The sequence below is a fragment of the Excalfactoria chinensis genome, chromosome Z (assembly GCF_039878825.1).
Source record: "Excalfactoria chinensis isolate bCotChi1 chromosome Z, bCotChi1.hap2, whole genome shotgun sequence".
Taxonomy (NCBI): domain Eukaryota; kingdom Metazoa; phylum Chordata; class Aves; order Galliformes; family Phasianidae; genus Excalfactoria; species Excalfactoria chinensis.
Genome location: NC_092857.1, coordinates 23659171 through 23682838, shown reverse-complemented (window position 1 = coordinate 23682838; position 23668 = coordinate 23659171). Strand labels below are relative to the sequence as shown.

The 23668-nt window shown below is 40.5% G+C and overlaps 1 protein-coding gene across 2 annotated transcripts in view; it reads left to right on the top strand.

The window, feature by feature from the left end:
* ARHGEF28 (Rho guanine nucleotide exchange factor 28) overlaps nucleotides 1-23668 on the top strand; it is a 59274-nt gene that overhangs the window by 30274 nt on the left and 5332 nt on the right. For both annotated transcript variants that reach the window (XM_072360235.1, XM_072360234.1), the window contains 8 exons: nucleotides 43-137; nucleotides 2706-2888; nucleotides 5302-5433; nucleotides 6169-6263; nucleotides 9724-9762; nucleotides 9845-9892; nucleotides 11211-11690; nucleotides 13367-13667. In XM_072360235.1, coding sequence (XP_072216336.1) covers nucleotides 43-137; nucleotides 2706-2888; nucleotides 5302-5433; nucleotides 6169-6263; nucleotides 9724-9762; nucleotides 9845-9892; nucleotides 11211-11690; nucleotides 13367-13667 — 1373 coding nt within the window. The remainder of the gene's footprint in view (nucleotides 1-42; nucleotides 138-2705; nucleotides 2889-5301; nucleotides 5434-6168; nucleotides 6264-9723; nucleotides 9763-9844; nucleotides 9893-11210; nucleotides 11691-13366; nucleotides 13668-23668) is intronic.

Sequence of the window (23668 nt, the reverse complement as noted above, 5' to 3'; positions counted from 1 at the left end):
ATGTTCAGATATTATTTTTCTACTTTTGCTTCATTCCTACAGTTGTCCAGAGGAACAAGAAGAAGGAAAAATGGGTGAATTCAATGAGGACAGACGTACTGCTGAGGCTAAAGCATGCAAAATCCAGAAATGTCAAGGTACGGTACCATACCTGCCACTCTGACAGCTCCCATGTCCTGAGAGGTTAGGATGGATGAATAACATGCATATATTGGCTGATGGGTTCAGAGTGGCTTAATACGCAGAGTCACAGCAGAGAAAGCCATGATTGTCTGATGGGGCTACCCAAGGCCCCATCCAACCTGGCACTGAACACCAACTTGAATGGAGCATCCACTGCCTTTTTCCAAGCACTTCATATTTTTGTTTTTTTATTTTGAGTACAAAAGAAAAAGTGAAATGTATTTTTGAGAATAAACACTGAAATTAAAAAAATTGTCATTGAGGTCAAATAGTTTCCTGTTTATGGCAGTACCTCAAATATTCAGTACCTGTATGGCTTCACTTGTTTGTGGCTTTTTCTTGTGATTTAACCTCACAAGCAGATAAATACTATACAGCCTTTTGCTCACTTCATCCCTTCCCAGTGGGGTGGGCGAGAGAGTTGGCAAAAAAAAGTAGAACCTGTAATTTGAGATAAAAACTACTCACTAAGACTGAAAAGGAAGTTAATGATGATTTTCTATATTTACATATATAGACATGCTTATTAGGCCCAGGATAGCAATTCAGACAGCAGTATGAAGCACAGAATGTTTCCAGCTATCCAGTGGTTGCTTCCTCCACTGTAAGCACACGGCACTTGTATATAGTCAACCTGGCAGGCCTCATATTTATGTTTCAGCCATCATTCTCTGTACCAGAAAAGTTTTTTTCCATTTGGCTTTCTTAGTTGCAGCACATTTCATATGCATGAATAACCCGTACAGTATTATTCATGGTCATCTCCACCCCTTGATCTTGAACCTACATGTATGTTACATCTCTTTCATGATAGCCTGAGATATCATGGACCCACTAAGCAAGAAATAATTCACCCTTATGTTGCCAATACAAATCTACCTACCTGAACCCCTTCTGTCCTAGCAGCCTGATCCACTTGCTGGTTGTTTCAGTGTTCTTCAGTGGTATGACTCATGGGTACATGGACATCTGTCTGTGTGACATACCTTTACAACCATGTTCTCTACCTGGGCAGCAGTATCTTTCCAAAGTAGTGTGGCCCAGGGGTGGCTGCCAATTGTTCTGCTTCCCTTGCTTGTAACCACCCCCACAGGGCATTTTCCTACCATTCATGAGTCAGTATGAAAGCAGAGCATAAGCCACTTCTCTGTTCAGCAGTATCTAAAGCTAGCTGTGTGGCCTTTGCTCTTGTGAACTGGCTTGATTCACCTTCTCCTTCAGTAGCTTCTGCAGCTTGTTGTGTAGGACTCTGTATAGCAGCCTTCCACCTCCCATGCTTTCCCACAATACAAGACCCATCAGTGAACAAGGCGTGTATCTCCTAGTTCTCTAGTATTTTTTCATACTACCTTTTCAACACATGTCCCTTCCTCCTCTCATAGCATTTCAAAATCTTTGTCTATGATCACTTCCATGATTCCTGTGTGACTGGAGTTTCCTGTTAGAGCTCACTGTGTGATCAATGCAGACTGCTTACTGTATGTAATGTATGTAAGCTGTATGATGTGTGGAGTGAACCTGCCCTTCAGACATCCAGCCCAATACAAGCAGTCAGGTACAAGAGTATCTGTGCTTCAGTACCAGCCACTTCTCAAGCAGCTCAGACCCCTTCCTATGCTGCCTGTATCTCTTTCTCAGTTGGGATGTTGCAGGTTTTGAAGCCTGCCCCCAGCTCCAGAATACTAGCTTCAGCCTTGAGTCTCCTATGGTCCTTTATGCCAGAGGATCCAGATGGAGCCATTCTTCCTGGCTATAGTATAGAGCACATTTTTTACATCTTGTCCTCCACCATACAGGCCCAAGAGTTGCTGCGTGAACTATCTCCTGTTTAATTTGTTCAGTCTTCTTGTTGCTCAGTGCCCTGTGTGAAATTGCTCTTCCTCTGGGTCACTTGATAGAGAGCGGTTGCAATCAGACTGTAATCTGTAATATGGACTCTCCAGAAACCAACAACACATAGGAAAGTGTGTTTCCTTTTTGTAGTTGGAGGAGACATGGTAGACACTTTTTTTTTCAATTGTTTTTATTTTAATTTTAAAATGTAGAGTCTAATTTTGCTTCATTGGTTCCCCTGTGCACGGTTTCTACATCTTTTTACTGCTGTGAGGGAGAGAAATTTCAGCAATGTCCTGCCTGGGGAAAGCCATACGGGAAGGCATCCTCTACAGAGAGCAGATGTTCTTCTTTGACACTGACACACTGAATCAGCATGTCTCCTGCTGGCCTGAGCCAAGTACTTTTCCAGCATTGCTTATTGCGAGTTCAGCAGAAGTGCTCCAGGGTACAACCAAAGCCATGTCATTGGTATAGGACAGTGACCTACCCACTGTCTTTTCCAGCTTTCATCAGGACAGATAATGGATGAATTCAGTTCCTGGCTACTATAAAAGACACTGAACAAGTCTGTTGCCTAGCTCAAGTTAGCAATATCTGTGTGGTGTAAAGATTAGAAGTATATATCTGGAATGTGCTTTACCCACAGGATAAAAAATATTAATACAGTGTTCAATTTTGGTTGACAGAATCACTGAGTAACCAAGATCAGCAAATCTGCAGTTGCTTGGAAGACAAGTTGCATATCTATGCAGAACTAGTAGATATGAGTGGATTTGAAGATATTCATGTAGAACCTCACCTCCTTATCAAACCTGACTGTGGAGAAACTCCGCAGGCTGCTTCACTGCTGGTAGCAGCGCTCAGAGAAGGTGAGTTTGTGTGGGAAGTGTGCAGTGGTGGCTATTCAACTGCCATATGGGCAGATACTTCAAGGTAATAAAGTATAGCCATGTTGCCTTGTGCTCCAGTTCTTCCAAGTCTCAAGAGCTGGCTGTGCCAAAGGTTGGCAAAGAACACAAAGAAGACTGTAAGATGCATTTAGTGGGGATATGTTTAGTAAATAACATCTTATTATAAGCAGTTTGGACCACAGCATTATATTTCATTTGAGGAATGTTTCAGTTGCTGGTTGTCTTGCAGTACAGTCTTGTGAAGTACACCACTGGATACAGCATGACACAGCATCTGCTCCGCTATCTTCACCTGAGTTTGTTGATTTGGTGACAGATTTGAATCCTGTACGGTCATGTACAAACTGAACTGCAGACAATCTTGACAGATTTTCCAAGAAATGCCTGCCATAATTACTGTAGGAGCCACATTTTTCTGCAGACCGTCAGAGGGTGTATAGCCTTGTACTGTCTGTAGTGCAGTCCTCTGAAGGAATATAGGGAATAATATTTGTGGGTGCATTGTCTATTTGGAAGTTTAACTAAATTCCTGTTAAACTCAGTTGAAATGAGTCCTGATAAACTGAACCATGTTCATCATAGGCCATATGCTCTTTAAGAGGTATTGCAAGATTGTTGTGTTATCTAGAGTGAGAGCTGTGGGCAAATAATTACATTTCAACTAGTGACAGCAAATGTTGACCTCCATCATCATTTGGAACTCAGAGAACAATGTTATTGATAGAAATTGTCTTTGGGTCGTGAATTTGAGGCAGTGATAAAATTACAGATGTCATTTTATCTAAAGTGGCAACCTATACTGACACACCTGATTCTACCCACTCTTAGTTTTCACTTTCTTTCATTCTAATGTTATTGTTGATATCTTTTCATCTCACATTAACAAGTTTACAGCAATGTGTATGGATTTACTTCCATAATATAAATCCTGAGTTAACAGCAGACTCTTAGCAGTAAAGCACAGTAGAGAAGGATAAATTTAGGGAATACTTAAGCAAATTGGATATATACTCAAATCCATGGGACAAGGCAGGATAAATTAAAGTTGCTCATGGAGCTGGTCAGTGTCATTTTGAGGCTGCTTTCTGTCTTCTTTGAGAGGTCATGCTGATCAGGAGAGGCTCCCGAAGACTTGAAGGATACAAACACTGTTCCTCAAGAGAGATAATGAAGAGAACTACAGAGTAGTCAGCCTCACCTCAACTTCTACGAAGTTGATAGAGCAAAGACTCAGTGTTTCCAAGCACAGAGGGACAAGATGTGATTGGGAACAGCCAATAGGTATTCATCAAGTGTCTGAGCAACCTGGCGGCTTTCATAATGAGAAAAGAGCATCACATGTTTTGTGCCATGACATCTACAAATCTTTCAACACTGCACTGTCTGCAATATTCTCGCAGCTGAACTGGCAACATAAGGACTGCTTAACTGCTTGGAAAATTAGCTGGATTTTTGGGCTAAGACGATTACGATCAGCTGGCAATGTATTATTAAGGGATTCTCTGGGGAATAGATATTGAGATCATTACTGCAGATTTATTAATGAAGTAACAATTGAATAACTGATTGCAGCCTCAAGAGGTTTAGCAAAGACAAGTGCATAGGCCTGCATCTGGGATGGAGTAGTTTATGTGTTGATAGGTTGGATATTAACTAGATAGAAATCAGCTTTACAGAAGTGCACCTGGGAGTTCCATTCTACAGAAGGTTGACCACAAGCAAGCAGTGTGTCCTTGCAAGCAAAAGAAGCCAACATCCTAATGGGCTGCTGCATTAGGAGTAGTTTTTTCAGCAAGTTGAGGGAGATGGTTCATCCTCTGTTCACCCATGGTGAGAAGTATTAGTAGTGTGGTGTCCAGCATTGGAGTGCTGAGCGCAAGGCCTGTTGGAAAATGTTCAGTAAAGAGCATCAAGAGATGATTAGGGGTCTGGAGAACATGGTGTTTGAGGAGGGGTGATAGATCTCACTCCTGAAAGAAGGCGGCTTCATGGATGTTACTTTCTTCAACCACCTCAAAGGACTATAACAGAGAAGCTGAACTTTTCCTGGAGGTGCTCTGTGGTAGGACAAGGGGACAAGCTGGAACATGGAGAATTCCAATAAACTAAAGGGAAAATATACATACTATGAAGGTGGTCAAAAACTGGAGCATGTTGCTCAGAGATGTTGTGAAATAGCCATTCCTGGACATACTACAAGCCTGTGTGTACAAGGCTTTGAGTGACCCAGTTTTGTTGACCTGAGGGTTGGACTGTATAATCTTTGACTATTCCTTTCCATACTAAACTATTCTACAACTCACTGTCATTGATTTGTGCAAAAAGGATCTATTTCCAGGACCTCAGTAACTGTTCATATTTTCCTCCTTAGTTGAAAGTCTCCACGTTGCTGTCACGTCATCACAAGTGAATGAAGCAGACAGATCATCAGAGGAAAGTACTAAGGAATTAAGTTCGAAACACAGACTTAGTGCCAGTGAAACCTTGGAATCTTTCCCCAGTGGTGAGTAAAATTTGATGTTTTTATGTGTTCAGATTGCTAAAGTAATTGATACAGGATTTCTTTTTGGAAAGTTTTCTCAATCTGTGGCAGAATCAGTAGAAAATAATGTAATAAAAGTTGTCTTTGGGCAAACACTCTGAGTAAATTGTCATATAACTTCATTGAAGTGAGCAAACTGTTTGCTTCCATTGCAGTTTTTCCATAACATATGTCTGCAATCAGCATTATTGAGTCAGATTTGTGAATCTTCATACATAGTATTTATATGATTTCTAGTCTTCGTTGCTGAGCTTTGCAGCAAATGTATATTACTGTGTAGACCTTTTTTTTCTGGCAGCCAGTTTTGTCAGAAAGCATAAAAAACAACTTGCTAGTAGGATTGATACTCTGGTTATTTCAGCTTTAAAAGGTATAACATAATGTTCTTGCAAAAATAAAATAAAATAAAATAAAAAAGTCAAATGAAGTCCTGTACAAGCCGTACCTCCAGAGCATGTTTACTAATATGGCTACGCTATGAAATATTTCATAATTGAAATGCTAATGATTTTTAAAATAAGATTGTCCCACTTGTTCCATCCTGGCTTTGTATGTTGCTTTTCCCCAGCCTAGAATCCTTCAGCATTAGGTATTTACAGCATCCTGGTAGCTGTAAAAAAGTGTAGCCTTTGTTTCTGCAGACAGAATATGCTTTGCTGACTTTCTCTTGCATCCTATTGGGGTCTTATTTGTTAGATGCAGAAATGAATGAAGTTGAAGAATCACCTGAAGTTGATCTCAGTGCTTGCCCTGTTGAAAAGGAAATTTCTGATGCCAGTGTAGAGTATAAGGTATTGTAACTCATTTCTCTTTCATGTTGCACTTATCTCTCTGGGCACTGGGAATGTAAGCGCTGTACAGATTTTTATGGGATATCTAAAGATTATTCTAAGATTTAAAGCATGGGATAGGCACATTTCATCAGAGTCTATATAATTCAGTATAGTAGAATTCACTGCAATTAACAATGAATTTATAAAAACATTAAAAAAAAAAAGAAAAAAGAAAAAAAAAAAGAAAAGAAAAACATAAAACCCAAGAAAAGTCCAAACACAGAACAATTTTCCTACCAGGCTTATAGAGCAAAGGGTGTGGCAGCCACAGTGCTTTTGTATGGACCACTTAAGAGCCTGGTTCTCTGCTGTCATCATTCAGTACATCCATCCCTGTGGAGCTGATAGTATTCCCTCTGCTCCCTCCTCCTATTCACAGGATGATGAAAGTCTCCTGCAATGACAGAGACCTCAGCTAATGCAAGGAAGACCTGCAGCAGCAGAACTTCATCCTGAGAACAAGCATATAAAATAGGATGGATTTTCTTAATGCCAGCTTGCTTCAGAATTTTGAATTAAAATAAGACAGAGCAATTAGAGAATAGAAGAGAATCTGCCCATTTTTCAAAGTCCTATAACTCTTAAACAAATCTGGGGAAAAAACAGAATCTAAAGTCAGTTCTGAGCAGAATTATAAATGGCAAATAGAAGGGACCGGGAAGGAGTGCTAGAGCAAGAGCAACATGAATTAATATGAGAGTAAACTGAAGTATAATGGTTTAAGGCTTATATAGAACCACAAAAGCAGTAGAAGAAAGAGACTAGAATCGAAGATAGAGGACCTGAAATGAAAAGTTTGCAAGAAAAGAAGATGCATAGCATTAGGGTAGAGTCTGTCTCAGATCCAAAAGAGGATGTGTGCCTGAAACCTTGTTTTCTCTAAGTCTTTCTATACAACTCTAACTAATATACATATCTGCCTATAAGCCTTGCCTTACGTTCAACAACCTCATAAATGGGAGGAGGAACCGGGGGGGGGAGGGGGAGGGGAGGGGAGGGGGCATAGGAGGGAGGGGGTGCTTAAGTCTACACTTTGAAAAGATCCAATAGTCCCACATATAAAATATGCCATGGGGGTTACAGAGGAGACAGACACCTTTTTCTTAGAGGTGCACAGCAACATGATGAGTATCAAAGATTACAAGAAGAAGCAAGGAAAATTCTGACTGTAGATAAGGAAAAATCACGGATTTTTAACTTTCAAGCTAGCTTTGAGCGTCAGTGGGTCTAGAGGATCTCGAGCAAGCTTTTCCATCCCAGTTTACTTTTCCTGTCTCGACTGTTCGGGCAGCAATCATGTCGCATCTAACCGTGTCAAAATCAGATTGACCAGGAGGTGGCAGAGCGAGCAAACAAAACACGAAAGGGCTGTCAAAGGCAGAGGATGTTCTCCGGTCCTTGCCTTCGGATGCTGTTTGTGCTGCCCTGAGGTTGTGGGATGGCAGCACTGGGCTCAGGCAGCTGTCATGGGCAGAGAGCTAGAAAGTCAGAGCAAAAGCCCCCAGCTCTGGGGATAGGTGCATCAGAAGGAAGACCATTGCCCATGCAGTTTGTGGGTGCCAGGTGAGTAGAAGTAGTAGGTGGTCCCCACAATTTGAATATCCACATTTCTGCTGCTTGTTATTGTTCTTAACAAAGAGGGAAGAGGAGCTGGGGGTGTGGTGTTAGATTACAGCACAGGTTAAACACCTGAATCCATTGATTCTGACCTGCCTGGGCTTAAAGGACTTGTACTGAAGTTGTAAGTGGTGTGATACCATTACATCACTAGGTAACTCAGTTAAACCTTCCTTTTGCTCATTCTTCCATTGTATAATCTTAGAATGATTGAGATTGGCAGGGACCTCTGGGTCCATCTGGTCCAACTTCCATTGAAGCCCATGCCTATATCCAGTCTATGTCCAGTTTTCAAGTGGTGCTGCCTTTAGACGATGAGAGGTGCTTGAGTTAGCCACTTGCTTCCTCTGAGCCATGCCCAAGTTAGCTGAGCCTTTAATCCTTCTGCACACCTCCCTCGTTAAATCAAACAGGCTTTATAAAAACAAAAGAAGCGTAGAGTTGATCCCTTACCTCTGTTCAGTGTTTGGGTCTTCCTTCCTGCAATCTTCCTCACCTCACCCACATCTTCTCCTCCCCTTGCTTCTTCACACTCCTCCTCTTCCCTGCCTGCTGCCCATCTTAGCAGCCCAGTGCAGAAGGGCCAAATTACTTTGCGTCTGCCCTGACACTGTATAGCATCCCTGTTATATTCCCTCTGTTATCCTCTGTTGGCAGAGTGAATTTTTTGGTTGATGACTGTAGTAGGAAGCAGAAGAGGAGGTGAAGATGTGGGGACAGAAATACTATATGGAGATGATGGAGAATGAAAGGGCTGGAGGCAATGAGGAAATGGTGCTCCCATTCCTCAACCACATCTTCACTGTGTTTTGGGGCTTGGACTTTGTTGTTTTCATTGCCAGTTACTGCAATGAAATGGAGCAGCTGCTTTGCTCTGTGGTGGGAAATGGGCTCAGAAGAGAAGTTGGGAGAACGATCAAATATTCCCCAAACCCTGCTCTACTCCTAAAAAAAATAAAAAAAATAAAAATAAGAAAAAGAGGGAAAAAAAACAAACAAAAACAAGTAACAGAAATCATACAGGAAGTCTTTCCAGTGTAGCCTCAGAAAGGATTGTATTTTATTTCTCCACTGTTTCACCTTATCTTTCTCAGAGGAGCTGTTTTTCGTGCAAAAAGGATTATGGGTGGCTTCACCCCATAAATTTAAAAAGCTTCTTAAGAAAAAGGGATAGGGTGGAAAGTGCAAAGTGGCTGAGTGCCACCTGAGAGCAGCAAGCCCAGCTGCAGTGGACAGCAGCCCTGATGCTGGTAGGTTTCCCAGCACACAGCAGGCACACAGCCCTTGCTTAGCTCCCTGCACACCAAAAACACTCCCTATAACCCACTAATGTAACTGCCATCAGCTTCTTGCAGTATTAATGCCTTGATTTCTGAAGAGTCTTGAGTTGTTTCATCCTACTAGAGGTAACCTAAACCCACTCTGCTCAATATACAGAAGTCTGGTTACCATATTTCAAAATTGTCAAGTAAACAAAGAGTGCATGGAAATGTCTTTTCTGTGTAGCATTAGTCACAAGAGGATTAAAATTGTGGATGAAATATTTTTGTTTTTACAGTTGTGCTCACGATCTCTAGTGATTTCCACGGAAACTCCAGTGTTGATGAATTATTAGTCTTCATAGGTTATTGCTTCTGTCTTTTTTCACCTACTCACAAAAAGGTTTGACTCAGCACTGCATGTATTAACAATGTGGATATCTCTACGAGTTTTAAAAAAAAAAAAAAAAAAAAGAATTACCTAGATGATAACAATTGTAAAGTAAAGAACTACTTTATAAAGCAACATGTATTTATTTTAGGGAGGAAGTACGAGTTTCCCAGGATCTACAGGGACAGAGGTGAGTTTATTTAAACCCCAGACAAAGTGTAGTTAGTTAAGACTGAACAAAACTTTGAAAATCCTTCTCTTTTGTTTTCTAGATTGTACAAGCAATCCAGAATCTAACTCGTCTCTTGTACAGCATACAGGTGACTACTCCACAGGCAACTTTGTAGAGTAATTGGTTTTAGTAATTTACTTCTTAAGGCTTGTTTTCATATTGCACTACTTTTAGACATTATGTTAGAGGATACTTAGCTCTACTGACTGTTGTACAAGCTGTTTTACTGTATATTTTTGTTCTGTGTCGGTGATATGTTCCTATAAAAACTGAATAATGCCTGCTTGGAGATCACTCCCCTCCCTGCAAGGAAGTATGTACAGTCCAAACATCTAGGGAAGAAGTAAGGTGATAGCTCAAATTGAACTGATGTCAGTTCATGTACAGATTTCAAAATATATAGTTCAAAATACTGACAAACATAAGTATTTTGTTTAGAATATTATCCTGGTGACTTCTAAACCACACTTAGGTCAATTATGTGGCCAACCAACCCTTTGTAGATAGTTCATCATTGTTGTTTTATTCTGTAGAGCCTTAGTCAGAAGTGTTTGGTTCTTTTTGCCAAGTTAGAACATTTTAACTTATTTTTCCTTAGATGCAGTTTTGAAGATCAGTTATAAAATGCTTTATTTCAACATGTTTGTTGAAATATTAGGATATTTCTTAGCAATCCTGGAAATCGCATCAGTAGGCCTAGGCTGTTCTTGCTTTTCTTTCAGATCCAAGCAGTTTATTTTGTGATACTGGATGCTGTCACATTTTTAATGCAAGCCATGTCACAACATCCTTGTGAAGGATGACATATTGTGCACTTGGTTTTGAAAGAAGCTACTGAAACTTCAAACCAAAACCATGACTGCACTGCCAATTTCTGCTGGCATGGCTCAGGTGCATGTGAGAAGTGAGATGACCGGGCTGTGTTGGCAGATGTTTGTAGAACTGATGTTAGTAGGACTAAACTACTGCAGATTACCAAGGAGACCTTAATGTCTTGTGTGAGCTGCACTGGAAGCAGTGCACTTTTTTCTGTACTCACCAACTCTGTCTTAGGAATTGAGTGTTGCATTCCCTAGGTCAATGCTTTAATGCCCTCTTTAACCATGAAATACTGTTTTTCCTGTGTCTTTACATCATCTGACAGAACAGGACCCCAAGTGTAACTGAGGCGTGCAGCTGTAGCATAAACATTATATGTTATAACCCCAGCTGCAAATCAGAAGCTTCATTAAAAGTGCTTGAAATGGTTGCATGCTTTTAGAAGTATGTCTTGATGTAGGTGTGAACACAGAGTTCTCTTCATGAAGGCGAAACATTTTAACATGTTCTTAAACAAAAATAAAGAAATGCGTGGATGCTAATATTTAAACATCTGTTTGTTTTTTTAATTTCACTGTGGTGTCCAGGCAGCATTAGCTATCCAAGACAGCCACAGAGAGCTCCATAGGTTACTCCTCCAAGAGAATGAGAAGACCAGTCGTGGACATAGTTCTCGGTTACCGCCCTTCCTGGAACCTGAAAAATACCGTAGTACAGAAAAGCAAAGGGAGGAGCTGGCAAACATCAACAAACTCCTGCAGCAGTTCCAGCAAGAGCAGCAGCGCTGGCTGCGTGAATGCGAGCAGTGGCAGCAAGAGCAGGAGGTAAGGGCAGGCCTGCTGGAGCAGCGGGAGCAAGCCTGCAGCTGCCAGGAGGAGCTGCTGGAGAAGAGCCGCCAGGGGCTTGCACTGCAGTTACAGGAGTTCCAGCAGAGCCTGGAGAGGCTACGGGAAGGGCAGAAAGTATTGGAGAAAAAAAGGGACAGTATCAAAGTGCAGAAGAAACTCCTCTGGCACTGGAAGCATGGTTTCCAAAGCAGCCTGCTGCTGCCCACGGGGAGCCATGAGGTATGTTTTTCTCCACCATAACTATATCCCCAGCTGCAAAGACGTAGAAACATTCCCTGACAAATGACCTGCCATGCCAGGGCTTCTGTTGGCTGGTAGTGCCATGATGGAGTGTGTGGTTCAGGCATAATGTGGGGCTTGCTTTTGACCTTTGAGCACCATGGGAGCCACAGTCAAACTGATGAGTATTAAATTCAAGAGATGAAAATGTGTGTTTTATTCTGCTTTACCAGTGTGTTTGTCACCTTCTGGCAAGATATATCATGCCTCTCATTTTTTGTAGGAAAACATACTATTGTAACTCTTAAGGCATGTAATACTTTTAGTGAAGGGTTTTCAGGTACTCTCCTTAGCCCTGAACAGTGGAGAAGCAGAAACTGCAGGAGTAGGAGTAGCCTGGTTCTCATGAAGCCCTATCTATCAAGCGCAGCATCAGCTATATTGCTCCCCTGAAATGAGCAGCCCCTAAGGGAATCACCTTGGTATGTGGCTCCAGCTTGGACAGTGAAATTGCTGGGAGATGGTCATGGATAGGTGATGCAGTTTGAAGCAGCTCTGAGGCTGCTTAAGCATTTCATACTGACAATAGTTTTTCTTGCAGTTGAGTACTCAGGAAGGAAGCTGACTACATTCATCTCTTGCTCCAGTGGGTAGAGTCTTGTTTCCATTACTGTTCTTTAAAACACCTGAGAATCAAAACAAGTCACCTGATTCAAAGCCTGCTCACTAAGCAGCTTTTTTTCCCCTCAGGTTTTCATTTTCACGAGAAAAATTGTGGAGCCTTTCTTCAGGTCATCACCTCCCTACTTCTTCAGCTGGCAGCTGAGCCATAACAGGCAGTGACCATTCAGTGTCTAAGCTTGTGCATGAATGAGGAGATGAAGAATTGGCCTCTGACCTCCTCCTTTTCATCCAGCTTTTGTGACTATAGTGTGAACATGACTTTTCCATATATTTCTCACACAACTCAAACAATGAAGGCACTGTGTAGTAGTATAATGTGTGATAAAACTTTGACTTATTTGGCAATGCTTAAGAAGTGGATGATAAAATAAAAGCTGAACTTGCCCATCAGCTTTAATGAATGGGAAATTCGAAGTCTTCTGCAGAGGGAAAGTTGAAGGATGACAGCCAGATGCAGGGATGGCCAGGATGTCAATGACAGGCAAAATAATGAAATTCTGAGTGTCAAAGAGCCACAGGCATAAAATAGTTCTTAATCTACTGTTTCATTTGTGAAAATGGGTTACTTGTAAGACTATTTCACATGTGTTTTTATTTCAGATAAACCATGAGACCTGAACACACTTCATGCCCTGGGCTTGTCTCTGTCCTGCACTTTCCAATATCTCAGCAGCAGAGCCAACCCAGTATTTTTGCCATCTCTCTGAACGAGCTACCTAGCTGGTTTTGGATGGCCAAACATCATTACTGAGAATTGCTGTGTTTTGAGAGGGGCCAAGGCAAAATATATCCAATTACTGCTGTTTGTTCCTGAGTGCATGGGAAATTTAACATGTTTTGATATTAGCTTCTGGGAAACTGAATCACTATATGCTATGAATCCTCATTTCTGTGTGACAGTTAACTGAAGGTATCCTGGTATAAAGGTTGTTCTGGTGCTGGACAGAGATGAAAATATTGTTTTTTTGTTTGTTTGTTTTCTTATTCTGCAGATAATGGGACACGATCAGTTGGATAGCTTACGTGGTGAAAATGCTTTCTACTTAAATGAAGCTGTTGTACATGTGTCTCTAAGTGGCCTCAACAGATCAGATTCTTCTCTTGTTTATGAAGATGGTGTGTATGGGCTGGACATCTCAAACTCCAGTATAGCAAGGACTTGTGAAAATCAGGTGGACCACAGGGTGGATACTTCTTGTCAACCAGTGTTGACCAGTGAACTGTGCAAATCCACTGGACCTTACCAGCAGATGTCTTTATCCTGCAAAAGCAACAAGGATGCTTTTAATAATGGTAATTAATAACGCATTTAGTTAACAAGTAGTATGGGCAGAAAGAATTGTCCTAGGAAGGAAAGCAGCTTGGCTTTAGTGAAAGTAATCATTTTTGCTATAACAGTTGCATGCCATTTTACAGTCTTGCTGAGGGTAACTGAGGAAATGAATTGAGAAAACAGAGCACGAATATAGAAAATACAGAAATATATTCCTATTCTTTGTTGGCATAAAGGTACTCTATCCTAGCATCGTGTTGCATTGAAAATTCCCTGATTTACTTAAAACCATATTAATGAGAAACCCTAATCTGTTTGTCTCTCCTGTCGCACTGAGTCTAGTTTTGATCTCATGTGGCCTCTTCATTCACTATGATGAAAATTGTGGAAGAGCATGTAAAAACACAGCATCTAGAAATCATTACAATGGTATGCTTTTTGTGTAATAGCAGAAATGATCTGATGGGTTTTTCCTGCACAACCAAGAGATGCAGGTGGCACGTGGCAAATCAAGACTGCAGCTGACTTGCCCCCATCTTTCTGAGCTGGCAGCGTGGGATGACTTCTGTCCCAGTGACAGCTGCACACTACTCAGGTCACAGCAAAGACCAGTGGACAGCAGGATCAGAATAAATAAATAATAAATAGGACCAGAAGTTGAAAACATATGCAGGTACAGTGGTTCTAATAGTCTTAGGTCAAACACACAGGAAAGTCCTTGGTTAAGGAACTTACTCCTTAGTATTCCTTGTAAAGAATTAAGCGGGCATCCACTACAGCCTTCCTATAACATCATTCTTAGTATACAGATCGCCAGAAAAGCATTTTGTATTCAATGCTGACTATTCTCATCGCCACAATCAGCTAACTAAGCTGATGAGTAAAAGAGATGAGTATTTCTAGAAATGCCTAAATAATTAATCTGGTGAAACTTGTTCTAGTTTGAATGAAGCTGTCATTTTAGTAACAGGTCAGCTAAGCTAGTCGAAATTTGAAAAGTATCACATATGTGAGTTTAAATCTCCCAAAAGTGGATTCACTTGCATTGGCAAGTGTTCAGATGCAAGCTAACCAGTATATTCTCTACATTAAGCTCACATGTGAGTGTCTATTTTAATTAAATTGCCTTGCATCGGTGTAATTGCACTGATTCTTAGATGAGCTGGTGGTGCTCCTCTGTGTAAAGATGCCATTCTGGTAGCAGGGCACCAATGTAGCCCCAGCAGCCTGTGGAGCAGTGCTGGCTACACACCTGCCTGAGAGGCAGGAGCAGCAGGCTAGCTGAAATCTCTCTGACAAAGTCAGGTCTGTAAAACCTACAGCTACCGCTTTGGCTGAGTCATGGAGCACCATTGGCAAAGCAGCACAGCAAATTCTTGAGGCACCTTGGTGGTGCAGGTGGTACAGTGAAGCTCCCAGTGTGTTGCTGGAGCAGGAAAGAAGGGAGCCTGCCCACTGTGGGATGCACCATCACATTCCACAGTCACATTTGTGACTTGGAAGATGACAATTATGTCATGCTCTGATCATGCCATGCATGAGTCTGCATGATTCAGGCTTGCTTCTGTCATGCATCTGGAGCTGCCGTATGGAGAGCAGGGAATGAGAAGAACGCTGAGCTTCATCCTGAATGACAGATGGCATCTGAAGCTCCAGCAAGCTCTGTACATACAAGTGAAGTAAATCACTCACTCCTAAGCAACAGGAATTGAGCTGAATAGTGCAAACATTTCACACTAGGAAGCAGATTCCTTTGTGTTACTTTTTGGCCATGCTTTTTCCCCAGAGAGTTTGGCAAAGTTTAAAAAGTGCTTGTGGCTTTTCTTCCTGACTCCTCTGCAGGATAAAGTCACCTCTGACTGCTGTGAATGGAAACCAGTAGAGATACAATGAGGGAAAAGCCAGAATTTTAAAGTTAGTTGAAACTTTCCACATTCTCGTGTCAATAAAATGTCACATTTTTTCTGCACTTTTCAGTCAGCTCCATGCATGTCAAATTCATCTTTCCAAAACCAGTCCTAGATAAGATGTTAAAATAAAATTAAGGGAATTTGTATATATATTGAGTATATCTTTCTGGAAATAGCAGCATATTAGTGACATACATATCTAGATCTTGTATGTAGTTACTGTGTGCTCAGTACACGAATAGAATTTCTTGCTTTTGATTAATTTCCATAGAATTAGTAGGCATCCTACAAGAAGTCTAATCTGTCAAAAAAAAAAAAAATTGTAAATTATTTAATGAGAAACATCACTTGAACATTGTGTTGAGGAGTTAATCATGCTGCATTCAACTGTATGTTAAATACTATGCAGCTTAAATGGAAATTACATTCCTCCAGTGCATAATTTTCCATTCATATTTTCTAAGGTAAGACATGTGTCTTTACATAGCTAACTTCATGGTTATGTATGATTGCTTTATGTGTATGGGAGTGAACTTTACTGAAGACCTTGGGGCAAGTTCCCACAAAGCTGAAACTGGCACAAGTACACTCGCTAGAAAAGGTGTGTCAGTCAACAGGAGGAAAATATGATTGAAAGAAAAATGTGTTAATGCTTTACACTAATGGTTATGAAATTATCTGCATGAAAGAAGACAAGTACTTTGGCTAATTAATAATTGGGGAAGTATAGGTTTTGTGTCAGATCAGACTGAGAATTGAATAAGTTACGTCTTGCATTTAATTGACTTGTCAGGTTAACTAGCTGGAGTCAGTGTCTAAAGATTTACCTATGGATTCACCTCTTTGATTTCAGGAATCAATGCAATTTTAATTCATCTAAGCTTTGAAGTGAATGACATCATAGTAAATAGTATTGTGGTTTTTTTCTTTATTTATTTTTAACTTGATTTTGGGAGTTGTTTTTTTTTTTCCCAAATATTTGCAATTGTGTGCATCTCTGCACATAAATAAATGAGATCATTCGATTTTAAAGGAAGAATCCATTTATTGAAAAAAATGGTTTCTAGAGTTGTAAAGTATTTAATTCTCAATAGATAAAGCAAAAACCTGAATCAGTCCCAGAAACAATGTGTAGTATCATCTTTGTCCTTTCCTGTTCTTAAAGGTAGATTGTGCTAATTCTGATTGCCCAATTGGACCTGTTCTTAAAACTTTGGTTGAGATTCATTTATTTTCCCTTGACAATATTTTAGCTGAGGTTTAGAATGGCACATTATTTTTGGCTACCTGGACATCAGTCATGGCCTAATGACATATTATAAAAGCACCTGAATGTGTTTGCAGCAGAGAAGCTGAGAATGGTGCTGCACAGACTTGGTTCTTTCCTTATTGTTTCTGTTGATGTCAGAAGTTGTACAATGTAAAGCTGATGGAAATGTGATAAAAATCTCATGAAAGATACTTAGTAGTACAGTGTTAAAAGCCATCTGAAAATGTACAAGCTGTTTCCCTGTGGTTCCAAGTCAGTGCAGGATTTTGGCAAGGGCTGGAGCACAGTAACTCAGGGCCTTATTCAAATAAGCATAGCTGTTACTGCCAGCACTGGAGGTGGTTGGTGGGATCCCATATTGAGGATGTTGTTGAATAAGATGACTTTCATCAGTGGGAACCTGTTAAATAATGACTATTACAAAAACGCGTATGTGACCATTGTCAGTTAATTTCTGTAATGTTACTGCTGCATGAGCTCCTTTTGAATACATTTGATTCACTTATTTTCTGAACTGAAATGTAATTATACTCCACACAGTACATGTTTTACTGGTCTAGTGTTTCAGCAGCATCCTTTGTAGCCAAAAGATTATCAGCCATGGATTGCCTGTGGAATGGCATGGAAAGATGTTTTTTGTTTTTGCCTATTTTGAGGTTGTTTTTGCACTGTATTTCACAGCATTTGCATCAGTGGCTATTTTTTATTTTTTGCTCTGCATAAAGAATGAATTCACCCAATCCTTTAACCTGAGAAACAGAGGGAAACTCTTAAAAGTAGAGGATGACATGACTTTGGATCTCCAGGGTTTTCAGAAGGCCTCCTGTGCAGATGTGATGTTGATCTATTTTAAACTTTCTGTCTCCTTTAATTGAGTAAATGTTAATATGGGAACATTCAGTTAATTCCAGATTAAGTAGCCGCCCTTTGTGTACAACTTATTCTTTCTGCTCTTAACGCGGGCGGCTTTGTACTCAACTTTATTATTAGAATAAAATGAAATGGAAATGTGTAAGAATATGTACCTGAGTGACATCAGCACCCATATCTCACAGGTTCTAAATCACATTGATCTAACAGAAAGAGGAGGATCCTAATGTTGCAAGTGATAACAGCAAATTTAGTTCCTCTTTGTACCATAGAATGCTGAGTTTCATACTCTGCCATTAGATATCAGTATCTGTGGGGTACTCACTGGAAGTGAGTTGCAAGGGAGGTATTTTTTTCTTCTTGGGAGTAATACTTCCATTTGTTTAAGGCAGATGGCAAAAGAGATTAAATCACATGGCAGTGTGATACTAAAGTGAAAAATATGTCATTACATGGCATCTGAAGTAACGCTTTTCAGCTCTGCAGTATTAGGGTTTTGTACTTAATGTTACTAATTTTCTCATCTCAAAATACTCCTCATTTCTGAATGTGGCCACAGTAAATGCGGTGATATTGCATAACCTTTTAATTAAGGCAGGTAATGATATTCTGTTTTTATTCTGTATGCTGATTTAAGTACAGATTCTCCTGTGTAACGCCTGTCAGATTTTATTCTTTCTAGCATCTTCCCATTCATAACTCACTCATTAGGAGAGAAGTTTAAAATAGTGCCACGTCTTCAGGGTGATGAAGACAGAGTGGAGGTTGTCCATCCTGTCTTCTGCGGTACCACTGGCACTGGTGTAAATGTGTGCTCAGGCGTGCCTTGCCTGCAAACTTCATAAACTGCAACAGAATGATGGTCACGTTTTTCTCATTTTGCTTCTATTTGTGGTTCTAGCAATTTCAGTGCAGTGTTTTTTGAAGCCAGTGGAATTATCAGCATCAGCAAGACTGGAATGGTCTGGACCCTCATCTCTTTGAAGCACACCTACTCTTTACTTAAATAAGGTTGTTCCAGTGGATCTGGATTTTAGGAACCTTCTTTGAAGCAGAAGATGGAGAGAGTCCTTTGCCGAGGACAGCTCCTTCTGTTTTGTAGTCAGGCAGGTGCCATTCGAGGCTATACAGATCTGTGACTTCAGCAGTACATCTGCAGGGAAAGGGGTGATCTCTGAGGAAAAGCAGTTGCAAAACAATACAGCCTTGCTAATTGTTGTTTGATGTCAAGAAGGTACCTTGGGAGGTTCGTGTTTTCAATAGATAATGTCATCTGTGGGTGGAGGCCGGGTTAGGTGCCCTGCTTTAGTACATTAAAAATGTTTTGTGTATGTTTTTGTATTGCAGTTAGAGCCTGAAATAGATGCACAAGTATGAATAAATAATCCAGCCTAATGGCTGTGAGAAGCTGTTTATGAATGATAAAATTTTGCAAGATAGTGAGTATGCAAACACACCCAGGAAAATCATGTAGCTGAATCACCAAGTGTATCTGTCTGGCTTATTTTGAAGAGGACAATCTCATTTTAATTATTTAGTATAGTGCTTTACATATTCCAGGAAATGGCCTGTAGCATGTTGTGTAAAAGTAATGAAGCCTTAGTAATATGAAACCTCCTTAGCAGCATCTGCTGTTAAATATTTATTGAGAAACTGGGGAAGATTGTGTGTCTGTCTTCTGCTGGCATTCATCACAGGAGCACTCAGATGCCACATAAATTACATTGGCACTGGCCAAATTGCTAGAGGAGATTTCATGGAGTATCTTGTTCTGCTTCCCCAGATGCTGCAGAAAATTCTCCTTTGGGTGCAAGTTTTTGGCAGAGCAGTAGAGGGGAGGAACCCAATGCTGCTATGAAAGTTGTTTTTAATTTAATCTAATAGGAAGATCTCCAGCAGTAACCTGCTGAGATTCGCTAGGTGTCTGTCCCTGGAAGTGTGATCTAGAGCTAGAACATGAATGCTACAAAAATAACTGTAATTTGGCTTAGGGTCTGCAATGAAGAAAATCAAAGAAACCCACACGCCTTTAAAAGTTGTTGAATGTATTCTTTGTTAAAGAATATATGACAGAGCAAGGATGAAAAGAAAGGTGCTTTTTTTTTTCCTTTTAATTGAGGTTGAGAATGGTATGGTAGTTGTTGCTGACAGCAAAAACTGCAGAGAGGCTTTCTCCTGTGCAAAGGAGTTTGCCATTACAGCACAGCAGCAGGGTTGGAAAGGGAGAAGATTGTGAGATAAGCTTGTGTTTTAAACATGGGCAGTTGTAGCCTAAATCTCAAACTGAATTGAGGAAGGTATTTTAAAATGTAGCATAATTTTACCCTTCAGTGGAGAAATAGCCTGGTTATTGATGGAATGGGACCAAAGAAGAGCTGCAGCATGAAGTGAGGGGATGGGAGAGCACAGGAGGGAGCTGGACCAAAGTAGTATCCCAGGATTATGGAAGTATTGCTGCAGAACTACAGCAAAACTTGTAGTAAAGCCAGGGTGCAAGGAGGTGTAATGAATTGAGTTGTACAGGTAGAACCAGAGCTGCCCATAGCGGTGCTAAGCAGAAGCAGAAGAAGGGCAAGTGGACATGAGTATATTATCTTTACTTGAGAGAAGCACTTTGCTGGAGAAATGAAGGCACATGCTTATTTGATAATTGTGTTTTTTTCTAGCTTTGATGTACAGTCTTCCCTTTAGCTTTTATGCAAACTGTTGTTGCAGCAGTTAGATGTTCACAGAGTGTTTAGCGAATAATTAAAGATGGCATCGATTTCAAAATGTTTGATCACACCCTGAAACTTCCTATGCTTACAATGCAAAACTCTTAGAACGTGAATCTGTTCAATTTTTGCTTTTTTTATTATTATTTTTTTAAATTGACTGCTAGAAACAAATGTCAATGTGTGCGCTTCCTACTAACTCAATTACAAACAGATAAAAGTGGCTGAATTGAGCTGCACTTAAGAATTAGTGAACATTTCCCTGTCTTTTGAGCTCAGTGGAGACCAAGTATCTCTGTGACCATCTGATAAGAGGCTTCTGTCAGATGCTCACTCATAGCATTGCCTGTATTTTTTCCATGTTAATCACTAAGCAGGAGCATCTATTAAAGGGTACGATTAGCGTGTAATTGATTTGAAACAAGTGCTTTGCCTTATTTTTGCTTTTGCAGCAACTCTTTATATTGGCTTAGTATTCCTGTGCCAGTTACTCAGAATTTTTACATTGTCAGCTTTTACGAGTAAAAAAATAAATTACAAAAAAATAAAAATGATGGAGCTGGCTTGTTATCAGGAAACTGCCATATAAAGCCAAGGTGCTTGGATGGTGGTTTGGCAGTGTTTTATAATGACCTCCCCCTTCAGCTTCTGTTATGATGCGGTGCCCTCCTGTTACTCAGGAAAATATTTACTGAATTTGAGAGCACAGTTACTCTGTATTGGACCTGAGAGAGTGGCCAAAACCAAGAGTCAAAACCATGTTTTCTAAGGTCTTTGATTTAATGCTTATTTCAAAGCAAACTTGCAGTTGTTTTGTTTTGTTTTGTTTTGTTTTGTTTTTAAAAAAAAGCAAAATTCAACACCATAAAATATAAAGTGAGGTTAATCGGCACAATAATGCCTGCTAGTGGTTGCAGAGGGCTCAACAGAATAGTTTTGATGTGCAAATGTCCTATTTTGCTTCAAAGGGAGTGAATTCCTGTGCCAGAGATGCAGTTTTTCTCAGTGCTAATGCTAACTGTGTCTTTGGGAGGGAAGGAGAGGAAGCTTCATGGCAATGTGTTACTTGCAGGGTGCAAACTGGTGTGGGTTGGCAAGGATAGCATGGGGGTTTGCTGGCTGGTGGCAGAAAGGTGAGCTGGTTTCATCTACTGTCAAACTGTTTCTGTCTGTATCTTTGTTTAACAGTTCTCCAGCAAGCATCCAAGCTGGAGCTTTTACCTTCCTGACTGCAGATTGTAGCTTCACCTTTTGCTAGTCATGTATCTTCTGCAGATCTTGGGGTGTGGGGAAATAGTTGCAGATCAGCTGGGATGTCCACATGAGGATCTTGAAGGAGGAGGTTCTGAGTGTTTGCCTGTTACTCTCACTTTTGTCATCAGTTGGATGGATGTCCCCCTCTGCAGAGGTGCAAACTGTGGCCATGCCAGCATAGCAGCGGCTCTGTGCAGGCAGCTGGTGCCATTCCTTGTGATCCTCTGTAGGAAGGGTGTTCTTAGGGTTTTATGGTTATTTTCTCTTGATCACTTGAGTGCAGCTGTGTTTAATGAGCTGGAAAAGAAGTAGATCAATAAAACATGTGTTCATTGTTAGCAAAATACCTGTTGGACCATGTGTGTGTCAGTAATTGACCATCTAAAGCTTCAAAGCTCAGCACAAAGATGGTTTAATAGGGAACTCATACCTAAATAAATTAAGATTAAGCAGAAGCAGACAGCCAGAAGGCAGTATGCTCTGCCAAGGTGGGACTGTGAGCATTTAATGCACAAACAAGTTACGATTTCACGTCAGACCTATTTTTAAGTCTCTCTTATTGATGTGCATTAAAAAAAATAGCACAACAAAAATAGTTTAGAAGCTGTGCGCTTCTAAATCCAGCACGGCTGGTAACATAGCTATGTATGGAGGTTAAAACACAAATAATTTCAACCTATGGCATGCTGTGAACTTGATGTTAGATAGGTATCACTAACAGTGTCTGAGATTGAGATGCTTTTTAAATATTTCCTTTGATTTAACCTTGCTTTAGGTAGTGGTTTTGAGCTGTAATGAAAGAAGAGGGCTGAAATGTCACATGTCCCAAAACCTGGGGCTATAGGACAGGCACCAGAGAAAACCAGAAAAGCAGATCCCATTGTTTTACCAAACAAAAAGCTAAACAAAGAACAGAAACATGCAGAATAATGATTCTTCTAGTAATTTCAAAAATCCAAGGAATGGGCATGCAAATGAGTTACATTTCAGACCTTTATCATCATAGGCTTTGGATTCTTCTTGTTCTCTGCCTCCTAACAAAACAATGCACCAAAAGATGATGAGACTAATTAATCCAGGATCTAGTAGAACTTAATTGGTCATCTACTTTTTGCAAAAAGATCTCTGATTCATGAAGGTGCTTGTTTGCCTGAGAGATGCATTGCTGCTTTTTCCTGTTAGGATTGGTTACAAGTAAATAACAGCATTAACATTCCCGGATTGATTTCCTGCCTTACTCATTCAGCTGAGGAAGGAATTAGGCTCTTCTTTCCATGGTAACTTCAAGGTCAGAATATTTTCACAGTTTCTGCTGAGAGATGGAGTCTTGGTCACACCATGGTGAAGGGATGAGCTGCTCCAGCAGGTGAGATGCTGCTGCATGTCTTTCAGTGGGAAATTCATCACAAATCTATCAGACTAAAAAAGTGATCAAAACTGATCACTATACTGTTTGCCGGGAGGAAAGGGAAAGAGGCTGAGATGCTTTGAGTTCCCTAGGAAATCAGCTCTAGTGAAGGAATCTGGATGGAAACCTCTGGGAACATTCTTACAGACAAAGAGGTGCCCTAGTGTTGCTGGCGCACACTTTCAATGGAGCTTACAGGAGCTAGGCTGCCATTTGTTACTGAACTGTGATGGCAAATGGGAGCCTGCTTCCCTTAAATTCCTTTGAATATCCCAGACCTGGTAGATTTAGCACTGTTTTTTAGGTGTCTGCCTGTGCTTTGCATTATGCATGAGTGCCAGTGGGGGTGGGGGATTAAATACAGCAGCTCTGCCATTTCATATAGCTCTGGCCTTAAGTTGATGTGTCAGCTGTCAGTCTGGATGAACTTGGTATAAAAACTGGAGCTGGTCATTAGAAACAAACGGTAAAACCAAAACGTAACTATTCTGTTGGTTTTCTGTTTGATATTATTTTATTTTTCTTTACCCACGGATGAGTAATTGTTTTAATAATCTTTAACATGTTCCTTGCTCAAAGTGGCACATCTCTTCAT